Below are 24236 nucleotides of genomic sequence, written 5' to 3'. Positions count from 1 at the left end.
AGTTTTATGCTTTTCCACATACCAAGATATAAATGGTAACTCAATGAGAAAAACTGATGAAGAGCTTGAAAATTAATGAGACATAAAAGCTTTTGACTCTGACCTTGAGATGCAGTTTGGTATTTATGATGTTAAATCACTTGCCTTCTTTTTAAATGGAGAAACAGCTGGTCTGTGTGGGAGGGATGTTCAGTTATGATTGAGAAGAAAAAGAAACAACAGAAATTTAAAAACCTTATAGAAATAGTATATAAAATGAAATACACGCTACAAAATTCAATGCAATATGTTAAAGTTCACAGAATGCATAGATGTTGCTCCCCCACCAAGAAGTATACAGTTGCTGTGTTGATGTAAACTACATGAAGAAAATAAGTGTCCAAAGCTGCATAAACATCGCACCCCCACGAGAGTGTGAGAAAGTGTGTGTTTCATGTTGTGATTGATAGGACTGTTTTCATGGCCCTCTTTGAACTCTTAGCAGGAACTTTGGAGTGTCCTGAGGGTCTGTCTGCCTTTATATGGTAGGAACTCTGTTTTCTTAGAAAATAGTAAAGAACACTGTCTGTACTCCCTTTGTACCTACAATTTATGGGAATTGGGGAGCTTAGTAGAAAAATTGCAAACTGTCTCATATAGCTTATGAAAAATTCTCAGCTTCATCTTGAAATTTTCACCATTGTTTTTCCTTGACTTATAGTATAGTTTTCTTTCTGGCTTTTTTTTTTTTTTTTTTGGCTTTTTTTGTTTTGTTGTCTTTTTAGTCAGCGAGGCCAGAGTCTGATCTGCTTTTAGTAAATGTCTGATGAAATTTATAGAATTTGGTGAGGATATGTTATTCTAATGATTTATCTACTGGAAACAAAGAAGGAATGAAGGGAAGAAAAATCTAAAATACCATGTAATATATTTACTTGAGTGCAATAATTTCTGCATATTAGAGGGTTTCCCTACTGAAGCAAGAAATCTTGAACGTCTAGTTGAAATCTGATGATCTGATAGGCACCAGATTTCTATTGTCATTTAAGTCAGGGGATTTTAGAACTAAAGGTATCAAATAATAAAAGTGTGAATGTATGTAGTCTCCAAAATGTGTTAATAAATAGTACATTGTATAAATCTTAAAATAACACAGCAAAATAAGCAGGGAAATTGTTGGAATTTGCACAGTAGAGGCGATTTTTAAAGCTCACTGAGCTAAATATTTGCTCAAAGTCATACTTCCTTGAGATTCTCATGACCTGAGTAAGTCATCATGTCAGCTCTCTTTACTTCCATATTCTATACTTTGGTTTTGACTTCATTCTTAAGAAACAAATACTTTAAAAATTACACATCTGGTTTGTGCAAGGCTGGCTAGCACTCGGGTCTGATCCCCTTTTCACTGTGTTTTCTCAATATCACTCCTCTAGAAACCCCAACAAATATATTTTAAAACACACTTGCTAATTGGTTACCAGAGACATTTTGCAGGTGCTTAAATCACAAATATTTTACTTCACTCAGATATTCCAGATAGCAATGCTGATTCTATTAGTCATTCCATCTGATAAAATTAATTTAAGAATAAATAATATCAAAAGGGTAACTATCATGTATTTTGGGTTAACTCTTATTTTCTCTATTTCTACATTTCTGTTTTAATAGAATATATATATGAATATTTATACACACACATCTGCATACATATATATTTTCCCTCACTTTACACAAATGGTTACATGGCATACATATTATAAAAGCACATTATAGTTGTTTTACTTAACATAATCAAGATAATTCTATATTAATGAATAAAGTTTTTCTTCGTGTGTGTGTGTGTGTGTGTGTGTGTGTGTATGTGTGTGTGGTATATGTTTGTTTTATTTGATTGGTTGGTTATTTGTCTTTTGTCGAATGCACCCAAGTTTGTTCAGCTGTCATAAAAGAGGCTAAACATTGACTCTGCTGCTAGGTTTTGAGGTTCAAATCCTGGTTTCACCACCTGCCAGCCTTACAACCATAAGCAAGTTAGGGAATCACTCAATGCTTCAGTTTTTCTCAATATCAAAATGAAAGTGATAAGGGTGCCTGGGTGGCTCAGTCATTAAGCATCTGCTTTCGGCTCAGGCCCTGATCCCAGCATCAGGCTCCCTGCTCAGTGGGGAGCCTGCTTCTCCCTCTCCCACTCCCCCTGTTTGTGTTCCCTCTCTCACTGTCTCTCTCTCTGTCAAATAAATAAATAAAGTCTTTAAATTGTGTAAGACTGTTGAATCACAGACCTGTACCTCTGAAACAAATAATACATTATATGTTTAAAAAAAAAGAAGAAGAAGATAGTAGGAAGGGAAAAATGAAGGGGGGGACATCAGAGGAGGAGATGAACCATGAGAGACTATGGACTCTGAGAAACAAACTGAGGGTTCTAGAGGGGAGGGGGGTGGGGGGATGGGTTAGCCTGGTGATGGGTATTAAAGAGGGCACGTTCTGCATGGAGCACTGGGTGTTATGCACAAACAATGAATCATGGAACACTACATCAAAAACTAATGATGTAATGTATGGTGATTAACATAACATAATAAAATAAAAAAAATTTTTTTAAATTTAAAAAAATGACTGTGGTAATAGTAATATACCTATTACCTAAGGCTGTGTGCATATTGTTTGGGGGATTAAAAGAGTTAGTGTATATAAAATCACTTTGCAGAGTGGCATCTCCATCATTCTCTTATTAATATGTCTATTAGCAATCACTATTGATGGACATTGGTCTATTTTCAATATTTTTCTACAAACATTGTTGCACTGAATAATCACGTGCCTAGCTATATCCTATATGTGCAAATAGAGCTGTTGGATAAATTTTCAGAGCTAAAATTGTTATGTCAAAATGTATATGCATTTTTAATTTAAATAGACATTGCCAGATTGACCCCATAGATTTTGTATCTACTACCACAAAGGCGTGAAAGTACTTGTTTCCCTAATCCCCTCACTAGTAGAGTACACTATCAGACTTTTAGATCTTTACTAGTCTGATGAGGAAAAAATAGCATTTTAGAAAAGTTTGTTTTCTTATTATTATTAATGAAGATAGTATATTTTCATGTTTCAGCAACCATAGTATTTTCTTTTCTACACAAGTACATCAATTCAAATTAGCAAACCTATTTTGAACTTAATGAGTTCTCAAAATAATTAGGAGGGAAAATGAAATAATGTTTCATGAAATTCTGTATGCTTGGTATAGAACACGGAGAATAGGTTTTACAGAGTTCCTCTTGTGAATTCCTTATAAAAACCCTTCCAGGTGGTATTTTCATTCTCTTTTAGACGTAACAGAAAGTAAACTTCAGGGGCGCCTGGGTGGCTCAGTTGGTTAAGCGACTGCCTTCGGCTCAGGTCATGATCCTGGAGTCCCTGGATCAAGTCCTGCATCGGGCTCCCTGCTCGGCAGGGAGTCTGCTTCTCCCTCTGACCCTAACCCCTCTCATGTGCTCTCTCTCATTCTCTCTCTCTCAAATAAATAAATAAATAAATAAATAAATAAATAAGAAAGTAAACTTCAGAATTAAATTAATTTGCCCAAAGTCACACAGTAAATATATGGACTAAGATTCTCTAATAGGTCAGTCTTATTCTCTAATAGGACAGTCTTATTCTGAAGCACATGATCTTTGCATTCTAGACACCTTGCACATTGAGAGTGAATGTGTGTGTGTGTGAGAGAGAGAGAGAGCGAGAGAGAGAGAGAGAGTGAGAGACAGTCTTGAGGGGGGAGTATTTTAAAAATAAGCATAAATCAAGAATGCATTTCAGTATCACCAAAGTAATAGTGTGATTGTGTACAACTTAACGTCTTAAAGCCTCAATTTCCTCGTGTCTACAATATAATAACAATAATCATAAACCTACCCTATAAGATTTGTAGAGATTCAATAAAATGATGCAAAAAGTGCTATTTAAATTCTAAAGTTCAATAAAAATATTAACTGGATTTTGTATGGCTCAGCAATTGAGTCCCCTTAAATGTTGAGACATACCATATTTTTATGTTATCTGTATCTTGCCTAAAAAAGTGGCAGATGTTTTTATCTTCAAGTTTAAAACACCCAGATCATACTGATGTGTCCCAGTGGTATGGTGGTAGTCAGAGAATCTTGCTCTGAATAGTTACAAAATTTTGGAGATTGTTTTCCATAATGGCAACAGTAACAAAACAATGGTAACCTTTGTTACCATTGTTTTGTTACCTAGCTAACCTTTACTAAACATTGATAAAGTATCAAACACTATTCTAGATCATTCAGTCGAGTTCTCACAACAACCCTGTGAGGCATATACTATTGCATCCTCTCCATTTTCCAGATGCAGACTTGATATAAAGAAAGATTAAATAATTTGTTCAATCTAGTTATACACAGCTAATAAATGGCAGAGCACTCTGTTCCCTGCTTCCCCAAGACCAGCGCTAGAACCTGTGCTCTTTCCCACTATGCCATTCCGAATCTCTGATACCGTCTACACCAGTAGTATTTTCTTTATGAAATGTGTTGCCCTGTCATTTAAATGCTTTATTTCTAAAACCACAGAACAAGGAGCAGGTGTATAAAAAGCTAATTACTATCCTGGTACTCTACAATAGAAATTGAAAAGGGTTACCCTGATATTTAACTAACCAACTATTAGTAAATTAGCTGTAAAATTTAGCATGGCAGAATTACAAATTGCCAGCGATACCAGATCTAGTCCAAACTCTTAGCAGATGTAAGCATTCTTTCTCCATCATCCCAGACAGATGGATCCCTGTTCATCTATCTATAAGGATATGTACATCCTACAAAGCTCATTCCATTTTCAACAGTTCTAGATATTAGAAGTTAATTTTTATGCAGGATCAAAAAATATCCCCCCCCCCCACTTCCTTGTATAGACTCCATTTTTATGCGATAAACAGAGCAAGTTTTCTTTTTATGATACATGATAGACCTTCAGACACTCAAAGAAAACAGTCATGTTTTCCCTATGTCTTCTGTTTTTAAGGTTAAAGATCCCCATTACCTTTCTAAACCTCTTGTTCTGCTTTTAGAGCCATCAGCATCCTGGTCACACCTGTTTGGGTGACCTCTAATTTGTAACTACTCCCTTAAATGGTGGTGTCAAGAATGTGCTCTGACTAGTTATGATGCAGTTGGCTCATTGCTTTCTATAATCTGTATGCTAGGTGTCTTTTTAATACAGAGGGTACATTGTTTGCCAATATATCAGAACATATTGAAAATGTATTTGTAACTTATAAAATATGTATTAGTGGGTGCTGGAATTTACACTATTACCCTAGCATATAGAATCTGGTGAAAAGTAATGCCATATAGTTGCTTTATGTGTGTAAATGTCTAAATGATTTAAATGTTGATTTTTCCTTTCAACTGCAGATCAAACTTCCCAAATGCTAAAGGGCCTTATTTTAAAATAAATGCACTTAGAGTTTGCCAGTAAGCAGTACGGTAAGTTCCTGCAATAGGCTCGAATCACCAAAAAACTCAAATAGATATATTTCCTTTGGTCTGTTTTTAGGACTGACAAAGATAAGAATAGAGAAACCAATAAAGGCCTATTCTAATAACAACTGCGAGTTATCTCATGGGGGTAGTACAAATTTGTCCTGGTTTTTTATGCCTTCTCCATCTAAAATACATTGAAATGATATATGGTGTTGAATTTGATTAAAATTCAGCAGATATTTATGCAATATCTACTATCTGTAAGATGCTTATGCAAAGTACCATAGGGAAACATTAAAACATGAATAAGATCTGAATCCTGCCAACACTGTGATCTCTTCCAGAAACCCTAAGATTGCAAAGTGCATTTAGATCATGAAATAAATATCACTATGATTAGGCTTTTAGTGTGAAGTATGTATGTATTTCAATTTTGAAAATTATCCTTATTAAAACAGTATGATTTACAACATTTATTGAATAGATACTATGTGCTAGGTATCAAGTGAGGACTTCTATGTGTTTTTCTCGTTTCACCCTCAGAACAAACTTCTGAGGTAGGTGTAATTCAGCTCATTTTAGGGAAAATTAACAGAGACTCTGAAAGCATAAATTACTTTCCCAAGGGCCATACAACATTTAAAGGCAGAAAGAGAATCCAAAACCAGGTCTGAAAAATCTCCAGGAATGAGCTTGATCTTTTGTGTGATTTATATCTGATTTCCATGTTAACAGACATGTCAGATAACTAACACAAATCTTTATCTGTTCATTCTGGAAGAAGACACTTGAATATATTTTATTAACCTGTTGATTGTCCTCTGGGGTGTGACTTAGTTTCCATTGCATCTTTGGGAATCTTTTCTTCTAAAATTCATAACCAGCTTCTGCTGTAATAATCACCTGCAGAGCTCATGAATAAGAGAAAAGAGAAAACGAAGTGTGGTAGACCAATTTTGAATCAAATAAAAATTATATTCCAGGACTAATATTCTGGCATCTGCCTTTGTGGGAAGTTGACTGTTATTTCAAAATAACCGCTATTTAAATAATGTAACCTGGAATTAATTGAGCTCATTTAAGCATACAGCCCTTCTGGCTATATTTAGTGTTGCCGAAGGTATAAACATTGAGCATTGCCTATGGGAAAGATAGGAATTCTCTTTATTACAGAATTCTGTTTATTTGTTCCTGCTTTTGCAATAAGAGGGGAAAGGCTATATAATCGCCATATACTATCCAAAGTAAAGAATATCCTTATAGGACAAAATGCTTACGCACTAAGAGAAAGGTTAGCTAAAATTCGTATTCAAATAGAAAATACCATTATTGATATCTCCATTTTACAATGTTTTCATAAGTTTTTTTCCCCAGAATTTGTGTGTGCATAAATGTATAAAAATATATATATTCATTTATCATTTAAATGAAAATAGTAAGGCTGTTTCTCTTTAACTTAATGGAACTTGGATTAAAATGTTGTTATTTTAACCAACATTCATGTTGTATATCATGAGCATGCAGTTTTCTGTTTTCTTGGCAGAGAACTTAAAAAAAATTAAGTCCCTAGTCAATAAGAAATTTACATATATATAAAACTATAATTTACAGCTTATTTGATTAGATCAATGTTTAATTGTGTATTACATGTATTTTTTGTACTGAATATTTACACGTAAATTAATCCAACCCATAGCAAGAGTACTAATGGAACATTCCATGCAAACGTAAGTAAGTAAACAGAAGACAAGCAGCTGTTGCAAAAATCCTGTTTTTGAGTCTGGGCCTGGTAACAAAAAACAGTTTAGAGAATTTGGCTGCTACCATTTACTTACATCTGTTGAGATAGTATTATTTCAACTCAACACTTATCAGTGCATGTCACAAAAGTAACAAGTAGTTCTCTCTGTCGGAAAACCTAGAGGAAACACTAAATCTTAATTTGTGTACGGGGTAGTGTACTTCATCATCTTCTATAGGATGGTTAGCAAATCTGTTTATGAGGTGTTTATATTTTTAAGTGTCCCCAAATGGATTTAAGTGTTTGTAGAAAATGTATGAAGTGGTGGGAGGGTGTGGATAATCTATTTGTTGTATTTTAAAATTTGATCTGTTTAGTTCTGGACCTCGTATCATACGAGAATCGCTAATTGTCTGGCTTTCAGTTACAGCCAGAAACATTCTTACCTGATCAAACCTTTATAATTCTGTTTGCTTTGAATCATAACTGAGTATAGAGAAAGTAAAATCGGGCCTTACTTTGTAATATGGAAGACATAAAGCTTATGCTGAAGATAGGTTGGCATTATTTTATTTTATAAAAATTCATATAAGAAGCTCATAACTGATTTCTCCATTAAGCAGTTAGGGGACTGGTCTCCAGGGACACTGTGGTCAGTTGGTGTCACACTGAGAGAGAGTACCTCTGATGGGCTGCCTGCCATAAAACTCTGTCCTTGGCACAGTCACATTCATAATTTTCATCCCTACTTTGGAATACTTATGAAATTTAGCTGATACAAAATACAAAGGAATGCAAAATTATCAAGTTGGATGTGGCCACATCTAAAAGGAAAAAAATAATCAGAAGGAGGAGGAGATGGAGCTGGTAGGGGAGGGGAAGAGGAGGAGTAGGGGGGCAGTAAAAGAGGCGGAGGTATAAAAGGAGGAGATGGATAAAAGGAAGGAAGGGGGCAGGAAAACCAGACAGATAGGAAGAAATGAAGGAAGGGAGGAATGGAGGCAGGCGGGCAGGAAAATCCTCAAGATTTTCCTCTTTTGTATCTCCTAGATTACATAACGTGGTCTCTTGCCTTACAAGCCAGTGTTTCCAGAATGTGTTGTTTCTGTTTGACCCTCACAAGTCCTACTCCTTTTTCTATGCATTAAGGTGATATAACGTTAGGACCTCCTATGCAAATTCTGCCTGTTCTCTAATTCAACATCCCCTTACACCCATTCTATTCTAATTATCAAACTTTGAAAGAAGAGAAACATGCTCTTATCTCAATGTTATAAATGTACAGAAAAGCATAACAAAACATGAAGTTCTGTTTCTATGTTAAAGGAGAGTTCCATGAATAGATGCATCAGTAAACACTTTGGTGAGAGGGACACATTTTCAGAATTTAAGGCTATGGAGCTTCAAAATCTAGAAAGATGAAACCTCGCCATGTTTATGATGCTAAATTGAAAACAAATAATACATTATATGTTTAAAAAAAAGGCAGAAGAAGATAGAAGAAGAAAACATAATATATTATATGTTAAAAAAAAAAAGGCAGAAGAAGATAGGGGAAAAATGAAGGGGGGAAAATCGGAGGGTGAGACGAATCATGAGAGACTATGGACTCTGAAAAACAAACTGAGGGTTCTAGAGGGGAGGGGGGTGGGGGGATGGGTTAGCCTGGTGATGGGTATTAAAGAGGGCACGTTCTGCATGGAGCACTGGGTGTTATACGCAAACAATGAATCATGGAACACTACATCAAAAACTAACGATGTAATGTATGGTGATTAACATAACATAATAAAAGAAACATATATGTTTCATTTATCCTGCTCCATATTACAAAGACTTTTCCTCGTTTGATTTTTGTATATCCCTCCCGAAATATTTGCTCTGGTAAGCAAAAGTAAATATTAGATTTTACACCCCATTTAATGGAATAAGAGAGATGATGTTCTGATGTCAGACAACCAAATAATCCAGTCTTATTTTACAAAAGAATTTCTCCCCCAAGTATATTGTCCCCCATAGATCACCCACCCTTCACCCTTCAATTCATATTTCTTGAGATTGCGGGTAAGGGAGGCTACAACACAGGTAGCCTAATACTAAATACTAATGTAAAGCTTAGTTTTAAGAATTACCTTTAGCCTTTTCCACTCATGAGGGAGAACTTCCCTGCCTCATTAAATCTTTAATGCAATGTGCTGCACGCACACTACATTATTATGTGTGACATTAGGTTATATATTGCATAGTAATTGTAATGTTACTTGCAAACAAGCTGTTTCTTTCCCCTGAAGGTAGAATTAAAACAGGTACTCATGGGAAACAGCTACTTGTGTTGCTCTTTTCTTAATGGGGTGAATTTGAGGATCAGAAGAGTGAAGGGCTTAGAATTGAACCATTGCTCGGAGTGAATGGATGCCACTCCTTTTCCTTGCAGTGTCTCTCAATTTGATATCTGAATCTTCCTGAAGAGAATTTTGCTGAATGGATATAAAGAAAGGTAAAAAAAAAAAAAAAAAATACAACACTAGGACTTTGGAGACCTTTATGAAATGAATTATTCTCATTAAATTCACTTTCTCTTTGTATTGAAAAGAAATACAACTTTCATCTCTAGTAAATATAGTCTAATCTATCTAGTAAATGTAAGAATTGCCTCAGTGTGAACTGGAATTATGCTTACTTCTCTCCGTGGAAAACTGTATTTCTCTGGCCAATAGTGACAGTTGTGTTCCTCAGCAGCAGGAGAAAATGAAATGTTCTATTGGTGGTACATGCAGTGCTCCAGTGTTGTTCCCCAAATGGATGAATTTGAAAGTCTCAAAGATAAAATTAATAAATTGAGTCTACAAAGTCCAAAATTGTGGAAAATTAAAGTTATGCACAGTACATGTAACTTACCAATGTCGTGGGATGTTAGAATGCATTCTCCAGCGTTAATGGATGAGATGGTTCATGCAGAGCTCTCCCTGTTCTAGAGTCCTTTAGCTGTCTTATTTGTTGTGGTTGCCACTGAGTCTGGGAATATCACTGAGAAACCCTTTTTGCTTCCTCAGTCTTCTGACCAGCAGGACACTAGCTAAGGAGAGGAAGAAAAGCAGCATTTGAATAGTCAGAGAGCTGTAGGGGTGAGAATTTCAGCAGGAAAATGAATTGAAGCAAATCAAAGTAGCAGAATGGGTAGATATAAAGAGGGGATAGGTCGGAAGTGCCAAAACTTCTTCAATTTGTGGTACTCTTACTGTCTCTGTATTTTTTTTTTCACAGTGTCTCCTAGGCCAATTGAAATATGCCACAGTAGTGAGGGGCAAACAACTTAATAAATACTTGCATTTTAACAACTGAGCAACCACTTAAAAAGATAATGCACATAAGTTCAGGCAATATAATAATTTCTTTTTTTTTTTTTTTCATAAATAACCACAATGACTTACTAAAGGGGATTTGTGTGCCTGCTGGGTAATACACAACTTCTCAAACCTAGAAACAGGTTGGACACTGCTACCTTTAATTCCTGTTTCACATTGATTTTTGTGCAATATGTGGTTTTTATCACAGCATCCACTGAAGACTTCCCTTAACAAAGATCCGGCATGGCTGAAAGTGCAAAAACATAGCTCAATGTTTTGAGAATATCCCTGAAAGGAATATAAAGTTTTCTCATGTTAAAACTGAAGTACCTCAAGCTAGTTGGTTGTGTGGTGTCCAACAGATACATAGTATTGCTTGTGTTTCCTTTAAACATTGACAGTATCCCACAGTGCCTTTGTGAGTTTACTGCAATGCCCTGGGCCACCTCTGCACACAGTTTGTGAATAGGGGGCTAAATAGATCCTAGAGAGTGTTGAGACTGAGTAGAAACTTGAATGATATTATAGATCCAGGACCGCTAGAGGTCCTTCATTAGGAAGGCAACAACAGAAGTAATAGTTGATAAAAATTTTCCCCCCAAAATGACTGAAGTCAGAGAATTGAATTCAAATGCTTGGTGAGGACCTAGTAAGTGTGATTTGGTAGTGAAAATAGAAAGTTAGACAAGAAGCATTTCAATAGAATAAGACTGAGACTAATTCGTTATAAATAACACAGTGAAAAACAATATTATGTTACACCTGTGGTTTCTAATTGAAAAAGAGAAATAAAGCAATTGGCCTGACCCAATCATGGAAGTTGGGAAAATAATCAAGTTTGTTTCCTGGGAAGATCCAGATAATAAGATTAACTGGGTATGTTGAGTGTTTGAGATGTTATTAAACAATCACTCAGTACAGGACTCTTACAGGCTGAACTATATCCCTGCCCCCAAATTCATATGTTGAAGTCTTAACCCCCAGAATCTTAGGATGTAACTATTTGGAGAAAGGATTTTTAGAGAGGTAATTAAGTTGAAATGAGGTAATTAGAGTGGGTACAATTTGATATGACTGGTGTCCTTTTAAAAAGAAGAAATTAGAACACAGATGAACACAAAGAGAAGACCATGTGAGGACACAGGGTAAAGATGGCCATCCTCAAGCCAAGAGAAGAGACTGCAGAAGAAACCAGTTCTGCTGACACCTGGATCTCAGATTTCTGTTGTTTAAGCTACCCAGTCTGTGGTATTTTGTTATGAGATCTTGAGCAAACTAATATAGGGACACAGCACAGGATAGAAGATACCGATTTAGGAACCAGGTATAAACATAATTAAATCCACTGGAAAGAAATAGAGTCAATAAGAAAGGGTAGCCAAAGGGAGTAAGATTCTTGGAGACATCCATCCACGGAGTATAGAATAAGAAAGAAAAATGTATCTACAAATGAGACAGTGGTACGACCAAGACAGAGGAAGGAGTATCACGGAAGTTTGGTGCAATAGAAGACAAAGGAGTCGAGAATTTTAAGAATAATTACATGCCACATAGAGAGTAAGAATAAAACTGAACCAAAGGTCCATTAGTGGTTGCTAGGTAGAACTGATAAATGACCTTTCAAGAAACTCTTTTAATGGAGTACCAAGGGTGAAAGACAGGATGCAGTAGGTAAAATAAAAAAGGTTAGCTGGGTAAGAATAAAGAAAATGAGTGCAATATCCTATATCTCAGAGTTTGACAGTGAAACTAATAAATAACCATAGATAATAGCTAGAGGAAACAATAAAGTCAGTTGATGATTGGCAGCCCTGTGCACACTGGATTTGATGGAGAGATTGATGATTGGGATAATGAAGGGGGATTATAGGAGAGTGGGAAAGCAAGGATGTAGAAGAGCCAAGTGAAGGTGACATTTGGAATATGGAGTGGTGGGTAGATGGAGAAGCGGCAGAGACTTCTTCATCCAAAGCTATAGGAAAGGACAGTTTATACTCTGAATGTTCTCACAGGTTTTTCCCCCAAATCCCAATATCCCTCAGAAAAGAAGATGCTGTCTTATAGTTGACTCATTACAAAGACTTCCATATAATGGTATGTACTTGTTGGGAAAGACAACTTCTAAACTGTGATCCCACATCTTAAGCAATCCTTTTTGAAAATTAATTAAATAAGTACTTGACTAAGCTGTGATATAGAAATGGCCATACACCTGGGTGGCTCAGTTGGTTAAGCATCTGCCTTCGGCTCAGGACATGATCCCAGGGTCCTGGGATTGAGTCCCACACAGGGCTCTCTGCTCAATGGGGAGTCTGCTTCTCCCTCTCCCTCTGATCCTCCCCCCTGCTTGTGCTCTCTCTCTCTCAATAAATAAATAAATAAATAAATAAATAAATACCTTTAAAAAAAAAGAAATGGACATAAATATACAGCTTTAGAGTGAAAGAAAAAGACAGTAATTCTAATACTATGGAAATGGGTATTTGTGATGTGGAGAAAAAACCAACAGCATCATCATATACCTTTTTAAAATGGTCTGTTTCCACATAACTTAGGTGGAAGTAAAATGGATTCACTCATGAAAATTTTTAGATAATTCAAAAACTGGTTCTAACAATACCTTGGTATAGGTATCGAAGATGCATGGAAGAGTTGGGGAAAATTTGTGTTATGAAATGTGAGTGAAAAGTCAAGTTTTCATTTTATTGCTATTATTATCATAAGCCCTCAGAAGAATAGGTTGAATTAATTCTACTCCTTAGTTCATGTTTTATGGTTGTGATTGACCTGCAGAAGAGCCCTTTCTTTTTCTATATTTGTTTGTTTCTTTTTCCCATTTCCATCCTCATTCTTCTCTCATATTATTTTATATGTTATTTGACTTTATAATTATTATGAGTAGGTGTGGAAACAACATAAACAGATGAAATGTTGTAACAAATCAAACATTTTTCTATTTCATCTAAAGTCTTAAAAGCTTGGATATTCTGGGGCACCTGGGTGTCTCAGTTGGTTGAGCGTCTGACTCTTGATTTTGGCTCAGGTCATGATCTCAGGGTCATGGGATCAAGTTCCCAGTCCAGTGCCAAACTCAGGGCAGAGTTTGCCTGAGATTCTCTCTCTTCCTCTCCCTCTGCCCCTCCCCCATGCACATGCGCACATGCTCTTGTGTTCTCTCTGTCTCTCTCTCAAATAAATCTTAAAAAAAAAAAAAGTTTGGATATTCAAATTATACTCGCTTTGGCTCTTATGAGCAAAATAGGCATTACCTTTTGTTCTGAGTTCCTCACATTTGTGTAATTTTTAAATTAAGAGACTATGAATTAAAATTGGTCTTTTTTCCTTTTTTTTAGGGAAACATATTCCCCAAAATAAATAAATAAATAAAAGCATGTAGTCCACATTTTAAATGATCAAAATATATTTGGAAGCTTAAAAGTTTTGCAACATTATAGTTCTATATCCTGGTGTTTTTCCCAATCTCCATCTGTAGGTTCCTACTAAATATTTTTATAAGTGTAGAAAATTCTAAAAAGTTCAGTCTTTAAAATATGTAAGGCATTCTTTCCTGCTGCCTCTCTAGATTCTTCTCATTGAGAAAATGGTCTGGCTGATTTTGAACAAATATGCAAGGTAATATTTAGGATGCTTATCTTAATAAAACCAAAAACCTTTTACATAGATTCACCCTTCATTACTCACAATAATGCCAAGTGCTATAGTCCAGGCAGATATTTATTATTTTATATATGAAAAGACATTAGAGTAGGGCTATTTCTCAGGGGAACAGGGGAATAAAAGTTTTCTGAATTCTAGTTCCTCATAGAGCTCCATGTAATGAGCTCTTGGAAGACATTGCAGAGCTGTGATTTGAAAACCCTGTTTAATCAGCCATGGCAAGCTATGTGGCATTCCCTATGGAGCAACTCTGAGAGGAATCCAGGTTCCTCCTCCTCCATCCAGTGCATCGCCGGGAATTGCTTTGTGTTCAGGGTCTGCAGTAAGAGGCCACAGAGAGCCAGTGGCTGCAAAGCTGGGCCTCTGTGTGTCAGCATGGAGGAAACAGTGGAATACAAATCATCAGCTTTGTTTTATGAATGTCTTTATTTACAATGCTAGAGTGGAATTTTTAAAAAAGGACTGCAGTATTTGCATCGAGTCTGTCACTCAAGTTCCAATGTTGATTCCTGTCCTATAAATGATCTTGCTTTCCTATTTTTTTTCCTTTCTACAAGGTTACTCTCAATGTCAGAAGATGTAAACCTCAAGCATCCATTATACGGGGCTTGGCATATAGAAGTTTATTTAATGAAAAGGAACAATAACATTCATTTCAACTAAGCATATTTGATTGCACAGGGAAAAGCGTATCTTCTTTGGGAGTTTTGATTGAATTGTATCATAATATAAAATTTGCTGCCATTCTTTTATTTTGCTCTGACCCACAACATTTCCCCATTTAGCTTATAGTCTATATAAAGTCACTGTCAAATGGAGTGATGTCTTTTTTGAAAGTGTTCAGACTAACAGAAAGTGAGTGACCCTCAGGGATGGTTAGAAATCTCCCAATTTTGACGAAGATCCTTCTCTGCTTGGGAATTGTAAAGCTCAAGTTATAGGTGAGGAAAATGACAGGAGGGGCTGTGTTTGGTTTCACAGAACTTAACCTATTTCAGCAAGCCTGCGATACTGGGGAAAATAATACATGAATTTATATTTATGTCAGGCTTGCTGTTGATGGGTAAGGTTTGTATAAATGTTACTGCTAAAGAAATGTCTATCATTCTCACTCTGCACTCTTGTGATTTCTGTTTCTTTCAAATCCTACCCTCTAGAACAATAAAATGATTTTAAAATGATAAGTAAAATATGATTTAATAGCCCATCTCCTGTCTTGTAATGATTACGTATCTCCTCTCTTGTAGCTTACAGCAGCTGGAGGACAATTGACGTTTACCATATCATATGACTTCGAAGAAGAAGAAGAAGATACAGAACATGTACTCCAGATTATCGTTATCTTAGAGGTAGAGTATGAAGCAGATCATTTATGTTCAACTGTTTCACACTCTTAAGTTATTCCTTACCTGATTGGTTTGACATTAATTTATGTATGACTTAGGGAATATTATATCTTGGGAAATTTTTTTATGCCTGTCTTATGTTTCACCCTGAGAGATATCTAAAAGACTGACCATATTCATTAGGTTCCAATGATAATGGAGACCTTTAGACCAGACTTGGACTTTAAAATAAAAACATATTGACCATATTCCCAAGAATATAAGTATGATGAAGTGTTTAGGCAAATGCTGATTTACATAGCTTAATTTTTTCCATCTCCTCTTGCTTCCAAGTAAATTTTATGGTCTACTTGGCAGATGCAAATGAAAAAGGAAACTTGTTTATTTAGGTGTAGTTAAATCTTGACTTCAGAACTCATAATTTAGATAAGAAAGATATAGGTGAAACTGCTTTCAGGATTTGGGGGGCCATGGACAATTCCAAAATGCTGGAGGCCTAAAGATATCTTAGAGCCTCCCCCCCTTTTCTCTCACTCTTCCTCCAATACTCAGACAATCTCAAAAGCACACACTTGCATGCACATTTGTGATTCCAAATAGGTTGATGTTGATTTAGCACTGCGCTCTGTTGTTCTTTGCCTTAAACCTTTCATGCATGTGAATCAATGACAAAATTCTTCCCCCAGCATACATATTTCCAGTATTAAGTGATCGGGATGATCTGGTTAAGGCTAACAATTAATTTGCCTTCTCTTACTTCCGTATATACCAGAAATATACTGAATGAAAGGAAAGCCAACCTGGAATTAAAAATCTACTGAGGATAATTTACCAAGTGGCAAATCCAAATATGCATTCTCTTTACCCTTTTATACCTTCTTTTCACAGTTTTACCCTTTTGTACTTTCTTTTCCCCTTTAGGGAAATGACTTGAGAATCAGCACAGCCCAAGATGAGGTGTATCTGCAACCGTATGAAGAACATATTCATGTACTGTCACTTAAAGAAGAATTGTTTACCATACATGGCACAAATTTCCCTGTCAGTAGAAGAGAGTTGATGACAGTGCTTGCGAATTTGAAGAGAGTCCTCTTACAAATCACGTACAGCCTTGGGATGGATGCCATCTTCAGGTAAACTCAAGAACTGCATCTCCCGGTGTTTGCACACTTCCTTTGGAGCAAACATGCATGCGGTAGAAGAGTGACTTTGAAGATCTGTAGGTTTCCTTCAAATAGTAGATAAGAATCGAGCCCTAGTTTTCCAAAAAAGCATTTCTATTAAAACTTCAAAATTTAAATACCCAGAAGGAATGTGTATTAGCCCTTTTCTAGTATTGAAGATTCCTTCACGGTTTGGCCAGAGCACGTGATAAAAAATGATCCGTATTCTGAGAAATTCTATACTGGAAAATAAAATCTCCATTATGCTGACTCAGATTGTGGGGAACTAAAGAGGCATAACTCCAGGGTAGTCATATTCGGAAAGTAGTTTGTATTTTCTTCCCTTAATTAATTAACGTGTATCTAACTTAATATTTATATAGTTTGTAATAAGAAATATAAGCACCTTCATCTAAATAATCCCAAGTCTCTTTATAAAAGACTAGGATAGCTGTGTGATGTAAAGGAAAGAGTATGAGCTTTGGAGCCAACCTAACTCGGAATTCTGTGAGCTCAATTCCTTATTTTATGTGTGTCCTTTGGCAAGTGATTCGTCCTTGTGGAAACAGTTTATTCAAGTGTAAAGTGGAGATTATAGTGTCTACCTTTCAGGGTCATTGTGGAAATTATACGTGATAATTATGGAAAGTGCTCATTAACTGGAATTGGTTGTTTTCCATTTTTTTTCTTTAAAGAGAGCACTTTTGACTGGAACCAAACATGCTCATATCCGACTAACTGTAGGCTGCTGTGCTTTTCATTTTAAAAACAGTGATGTATTAGTCCAGTGAAATGTAAACTTCAACTATGTCTGAATGAGCTTTTTTTCCCCTTCTGCTTTTCTGCTCTGATAATAAGCACAAGCTAGCATGGGAACGTCCCCCCTAAATGAGATTAAGTTAGATGATGAAACATGACCCAACACTGACAACGTGACATATTCAGAATCAAAGCAATGTCTCCAATACTGGTTTATCTACAGAAGGATTCTTTTTGTTTATGCTGATGCTCCCCCACCCCCATCATTTGCTCGTGCTGCTGCCTAGTTTGTCTTTCACTTGTGCCATTTCAACTAAGTGTAATCATCATTACCATCTCCCAAAGGAGGGGACTCAGATTCATAAACAGAACTATTGTCAAACAGTGTACCTCTTTTGCATAGGCAATTCTGCTAGAAGCTGGGTTAAAATGCCATCAAGATGTGAAGCAGCACTTAGGAATTAATTATGTTTTCTCCCATTTAGTAAATAGAGATTGTCATGATGTTTAAACAGTACAGAGAGATGAGTCCTCTGGCTTTCAATGTGAATGACGACCAAATTGACAAAAAGTGGCTAGGGGGCTTATTTATTTTTGTCAGCCTTGCTTCTCAGACTAGTTCATCCAAAGGCATTTCCTCCTGATTTATGTCAGATAATTTCAGTGTCTACCTATCAAAATCATCGTTTTCATTTGAAGCCTTCCAAAGTGTTCCCCTATATGAGTGACGTGTTCACAGAGCAAGGGTATGGGAACGACACTGGAGATAATCCAAGTAGGTGGCTGCTTTCTGCAGCCTAAGTTACCTAAAGTACTGTCGTTCTAGAAGGAAAAGCCAGTGTCCAATTTGAAACTCCTACCCGTTTCAGGTAAGCAGAAAGTCAGCATAAATCCTGACTCTGTGAACTTGTTATATTTTATTTATCTCTGATCTACAAGTGGATTGAATCATATTTGTAAAACATCACTTGAATTGATTTCAACTTGTCTTGCACAGTAGGCTTCCGACCTGGCATCCAGTTTTTATGCAAGCACAAGTAAATTGAAGCTATCTCCACAAAACTTGGTGTTTTAGTTGTATTTAAGGAAGATTTACTTCCATGGTAGTTCTCAGCACGTGGACTTCGCTTCCTCCAGCTGTGTGGTTAGATGCAGATGAATGGTTGAAGGAGAACTAGCCTGTGGGTCAGGATTTTGACTTCTGTTTTCAATTCAGCTATTTAATAGTTGCAAACATAAGTGTAGCTTTGACCTCTTTGAATTTCAATCACCTCGTCTGTGAAATGCGGAGGAGGACAATTGCCTTGCCAACTTCAAAGGTCACCATGAGAATAGAATTAGAGAGCTGCAAAAGCATTTTGCTAATGGCAAATAGGCACACAAAAGGAAGCATTTCTGTCTGACCTTAGTCACTGCAAGCAATACCATTTTCTCCAAGTACCATTAAGACCTTGGAGACATGGAGGATAAAGCACATAGTGATAGTTCCAAAATGGTGACAATTTTTGCTGTCATTCTTTTCCAGAATGCTGAGAGGCTCACACAATAAAATTGATTTCTTTCTCATTGCCCTCATTGGGAAGATGAAAACAGAAAAATTTCATCCTTCTATTAGAAATAGAAATGAACTTAACCAAATCATACATCTTTCTCCTCTAAATTCTCTAAACATTAGCTTTACTAGCACCCTTGATATTTAACTCAAACAAGGAGTCTGTTCAGCTTTTTTTAAATATCAATTAGGTATAAACTCTACAATTTTTTTCCTTTTACCTTATGGCAGACATTAGTTCAATTCATCAAATTTCCAATCCCCTCCTTTTTTATTTTATTTTATTATTTACTAATTTATTTTTAAAATCTTAATTGAAGTATAGTTGACATATATTATCATTAGTTTCAGGTGTATGACATAGTGATTCGACAATTATATACATTACAAAATGCTCACCTTGGTAAGTGTAGTTACTATCTCTCACCATGCAAAGTTATTGCAATAATATTGACTATATTCCTGATGCTGTACTTTTCATCCCCATGACTTACTTATTTTATAACTGGACATTTGTACCTCTTAATTCCCTTCACTTATTTTGCCTATCCCCTACTTCCCTCCACTCTGGCAACCCCTATTTGTTTTCTGTATTTATGAGCCTGTTTCCATCTTTGTTGTTGTCATTTGTTTGTTTATTTGTCCCTTTGCTTTATGTTGCAGATTCCATGTATAAGTGAAATTATATGGTAGTTACCTTTCTCTGTCTGACTTATTTCACTTAGCATAATACCCTCTAGGGCGGGTGCCTGGGTGGCTCAGTTGGTTAAGCAATTGCCTTCGGCTCAGGTCATGATCCTGGAGTCCCTGAATCGAGTCCCGCATCGGGCTTCCTGCTCAGCAGGGAGTCTGCTTCTCCCTCTGGCCCTCCCCCCTCTCATGTGCTCTCTCTCATTCTCTCTCTCTCAAATAAATAAATAAAATCTTAAAAAAAAAAAAAAATACCCTCTAGGGCTTTCCATGCTGTAACAAATGGCAAGATCTCATTCTTTGTTATGGCTGAGTAGTATTCCATTGGTATATATACCACATCTTCTTTATCCATTCATTTATTATTAGACACTTAGGTTGTTTGCATATATTGACTGTTGTAAATAATGCTGTAATAAACATAGGGTGCATACATCTTTTTAAATTCGTGGTTTTTTTTTTTTCCCTTGGGTAAATACCCAGATCCAAACTCCTCCTTTTGTAATATTACATTTCCCTAATCTCTGAGGGTCGATGTGGTCATATGACTTGGTTTGGCCAATGATATGTGAGAAGAAATGATTTGCCCTGCCACCCCCCCACGCCCACCCACACACACACAAGAAAAGCATTGAATTGCTAGTATGAGACTCTCTGGAGCTTATCCACCTCAAGAAGATAAAAATAGACTGAAGTATTGACAGCATATAGAGGTCAGCTGCCCTAAACTGGGCCAGTCACCCAGAACTGGGGAGGATTTTACATGAGTAAACTTTTTGTTTTCATTAAACCACTAAGAATTTGGGGGAGTTGTTTGTTATCACAGCATAACTGAGCCCCCATCATGACTTTATCGTGATATACCCCATTGTGTCTTTATTGCTTGAAAATGAATTCAGAATCATTTCAAGGCAAGGTATGTTCATAGGGCTTTTTAGAGTAAATATGTATTGGGGGTTTGCACCAAAAATATTACACAGAATTTATGGAATAAATAATCTAGAAAAACCCTTGTAAATAAAGGAGTTTCTTGATGATTTTAGTAATAGTGTTGAGAGATGTATGGTATGCATCTACCTTTTGAAATAAATGAAACAGGTAACTGTATTTTGAAGAAATTATACTGATAAAGCCTTTAAAACTTAAAAAAAAAATCTTACGCAACTCACTAGGCATTGGGCTCTTAGTAAGGGGTTTAAACCCACCTGTTTTTCCTCCCTATTGTCTTTGACTACATACCAAATCAATTCTGTAAATATTGGATTCATTCAGTCTGCCACCATTTACTGAGTGTCTTTTATATATATACACATATATCTTTCTAAGTCTCAGTCTCCTCTTCTGTAAAATGGCAGAAACTATCGCTAACTTTGAAGATGGAAGACTAGATGAGAAAATGATGTACCAAAAAACACCTGCTATGCTATCTAGCAATACATTGGGAGGCAACGTAGGGTCACAAGATGATCATTGGTTTTGGGTTTGAATCTGTGCTGCACTGTTGGCTGACTGTATTGTACTGGACACAGCACTTCTCTGAGTCTCAGGTTCTTCATTTGTAAATGTGGACAATAACACGATTACCACACTGCATTCGCTCATAGTTAAATGAGATGTCTGTCAAGCCCCATTATAGTACACAGATGATAGCAGACACTCCGTAAGCAGTAATTATTATGATGTGGTAGTTCTAGGCTAGGCAAAAAGGATACAATGATGGATAAATGATCACTGAATTAAAAAAAAGGCATACTCCAGGATGGAAGGCAGACATGTGCATTTATAGTAGTATAAGAAATAGTGCATTAGAAATGTACACAGTACATACTGGTAGAGCTAAGAAGAAAGAAATGAATTATCATATTAGCATTTAATATAACGTTTGTGAATGGCTTCAGTGGTATCCGATTCTGTCAGTTATTTCCCTTACTAGATGGGGAATTAAAAATGATTGTAGGAAACGTCTAGTTCTTGTTCAGATGGCCCACTCAGACATTACCTGGGCCACTAAATGATTCTTTGCCTTTTTAGGAGTGGAGTAACATTTATCCGTTCCCCCTGAGTGGTACTTGATGGAACTTCCACAAGGTAGAGACTACGGGAAGTTCTGAGTCATCATCTTGTTTTGACAAAAATGAAAGAGAACAAAGCACCTGAAACAGCAAAATAAAATCTTCATCTCTGGTGGCTCACCCAAAGTAACATTTGTTTAAGTAGAATTAAATGGTGCCTTCAATAGAAAAAAAGATAGATAGGAAAAAAAATTATTTACAAGAGTTTTATGATCAAAGTTTTTATTGTTTCAAAGAATATTTTATATATTATTGTTATTATTATCTTAGCAAAGCTTAACCTATGTAAGTCTGGTAGAAATATAGTGAAACAAAAATATTGAGAACAATCTTTAAGTCAGTACCAGGACAACACTTCTGATATGATTCTAATATTTTCAGTACAAGCTTATATAGTTATGTCTTTTCTCTTCATCATCTTATCCATATCTCCAAGTCATATGAATAAGGGGAAATAGCCAGCTAAAGCATGTGACTTAGTTGACAAATCTTTGATAGTTCATGTACTTCTAAAATTTAGTACCTTATTACTATCAGCATTATGTATTTAAATGAATGCAGCCTGGTATCAAGTAAAGAACATGTCTATATTGAAGGGGGGAAAAAAAACTGCAGCCTTCTTTATGAGTAACACTTAAAACTGTTAAACATATTAAAATCCCATTTACCAACAGCAGAACCTGATGAATATTGGGTCTGCTCAGTGAATGCTAATGTGGGATATGACTGGGAAAGATGTTTGAATATTGAAATTAACTCAAAATGGTTACACAGATTAAGGAGAGGAACATCTGTTGTTCAAAAGACAAATGAAATTTGGCAATTCATTGAAAATATTTTTGTTTTTATTTTGTTATATTTTAAATTGTTCCTTAAAGTAGTCAATTACTCACTTTTCTATTTTGAAACATTCCAATACTCAATTTTATATTGAAAATTCTGGGACTATATACACAATTGACCAGTCTACTGTTTAGTAAATTGTGACAGTCTTTTATGTGATAATAAACTAGTATAACAACCCTGAAATCATCTAATTCTGAAATTAAAGTGATCAGAAATCTAAGTGAATCTTGTGACAGTCCATTAATTGCAGGCAATAAGATGTCACAATTCATTCAGATGAGTTCTGACCTCTGACCTCAAGTTCTAACTCTAACATTTTTCAGTTTATTTATTTATTTATTTTTTTTGCCAGATCAAACAAGTAATTTGTCTTTTACTTATCTGACTTTATTTATCTGGAATGTGGATACTAGGCTTCAGTGTATCATTTGTTTGGGAGTATGTTAGTCGGTGTTTATAATATAACTACATTCCATTCACTTATTCATTTACCTATCCATTCATCTATTCATGCATGTATGTTTGTGTATGTAGTCTTGTATCCATTCATTCATCTATCCATCTATCCATTCATCCATCCAACAAAAATTTATTGAGCATGTATTGAGATGATCTGGCTAGGTACACAGATGATACAACAGGGTTTTGTGAGAAGTAGCTCATAAGCTCACGTCAACACAAGCAAGTACTCTCCTTAGTAACTCAAACCCTATGCTGTGGTGTATTCATACAATAGAATATTACTCAGCCATAAGAAGGAATGATGTACTGATACATGCTACAACATGGATGAACTTTGAAAACATTATACCAAAAGAGAGAAGCCAGACACAAAAGGTCATGTATTGTATAATTCAATCATTTATATGAAATATCCAGTATTATCCATGATAAATCCATGGAGACAGAAAGCAGACTCATGGCTCACCAGGGGCTGGGAGAAAGGCCAGAATAGGAGGTGACTGCTTAATAGGTATAGGGTGTTCCTATGGGCTGATGAAAATGCTTGGAACCAAATAAAGGTTGTAGTTGCACAACATTGTGAATGTACTAAATGAACACATTAAAATGGTTAATTTTATGTTATATGAATTTCACCCCAATGGAAAAAAGAGGAATTGCCAGTGATACTTCTTGTACAATTTTATTTGATGGGGGAAAAAATGACCACTTAGAGATTTTCCTAAAAATCTCTATGTAACCTGAACACTGTAAAAGAGTGATTTTTAACACTTACCATTTTAGGGCCTTCTATTAAGTTGTCCAGACTGTACCCCCAGAGAAGAAAGCAGTCAAGAAGTAGTGTTCAGTGAATTAATCTGTGGCTAAAGATAAATCCCTTATCTTTAGAAGATGTCAGTTAGTACTCAGCACTGAGGATGATCCCCTCCAATTGCCTTGGTTTTTCTTTTCAACTTTTTGGTTATGTCTGAGGTCATATACATTCCAAGGTACTATCAAGTGTCTAGGATTAGTAAAGTAAGAGTAAAAACAATAAAGATTTTAATGTATTTTTTTTTTTATTTTAAGTAGGCTCCATGCCCAACGTAGGGCTT

The 24236-nt window shown here is 35.9% G+C and overlaps 1 protein-coding gene across 1 annotated transcript in view; it reads left to right on the top strand.

Annotated features, from left to right (window-relative positions):
- The window catches only part of LAMA2 (laminin subunit alpha 2), a 613526-nt gene that overhangs the window by 335685 nt on the left and 253605 nt on the right, over positions 1-24236 (top strand). Inside the window, exons 13-14 of the mRNA XM_032407892.1 lie at positions 15500-15601; positions 16520-16731. Of these exons, the coding sequence (XP_032263783.1) occupies positions 15500-15601; positions 16520-16731 (314 nt within the window). The remainder of the gene's footprint in view (positions 1-15499; positions 15602-16519; positions 16732-24236) is intronic.

The sequence above is a fragment of the Phoca vitulina genome, unplaced genomic scaffold, assembly GCF_004348235.1.
Source record: "Phoca vitulina isolate PV1807 unplaced genomic scaffold, GSC_HSeal_1.0 scaffold9, whole genome shotgun sequence".
NCBI classification, from domain to species: domain Eukaryota; kingdom Metazoa; phylum Chordata; class Mammalia; order Carnivora; family Phocidae; genus Phoca; species Phoca vitulina.
The sequence above is the reverse complement of the archived record's forward strand: the minus strand, read 5'-3'. Positions and strand labels throughout refer to the sequence as shown.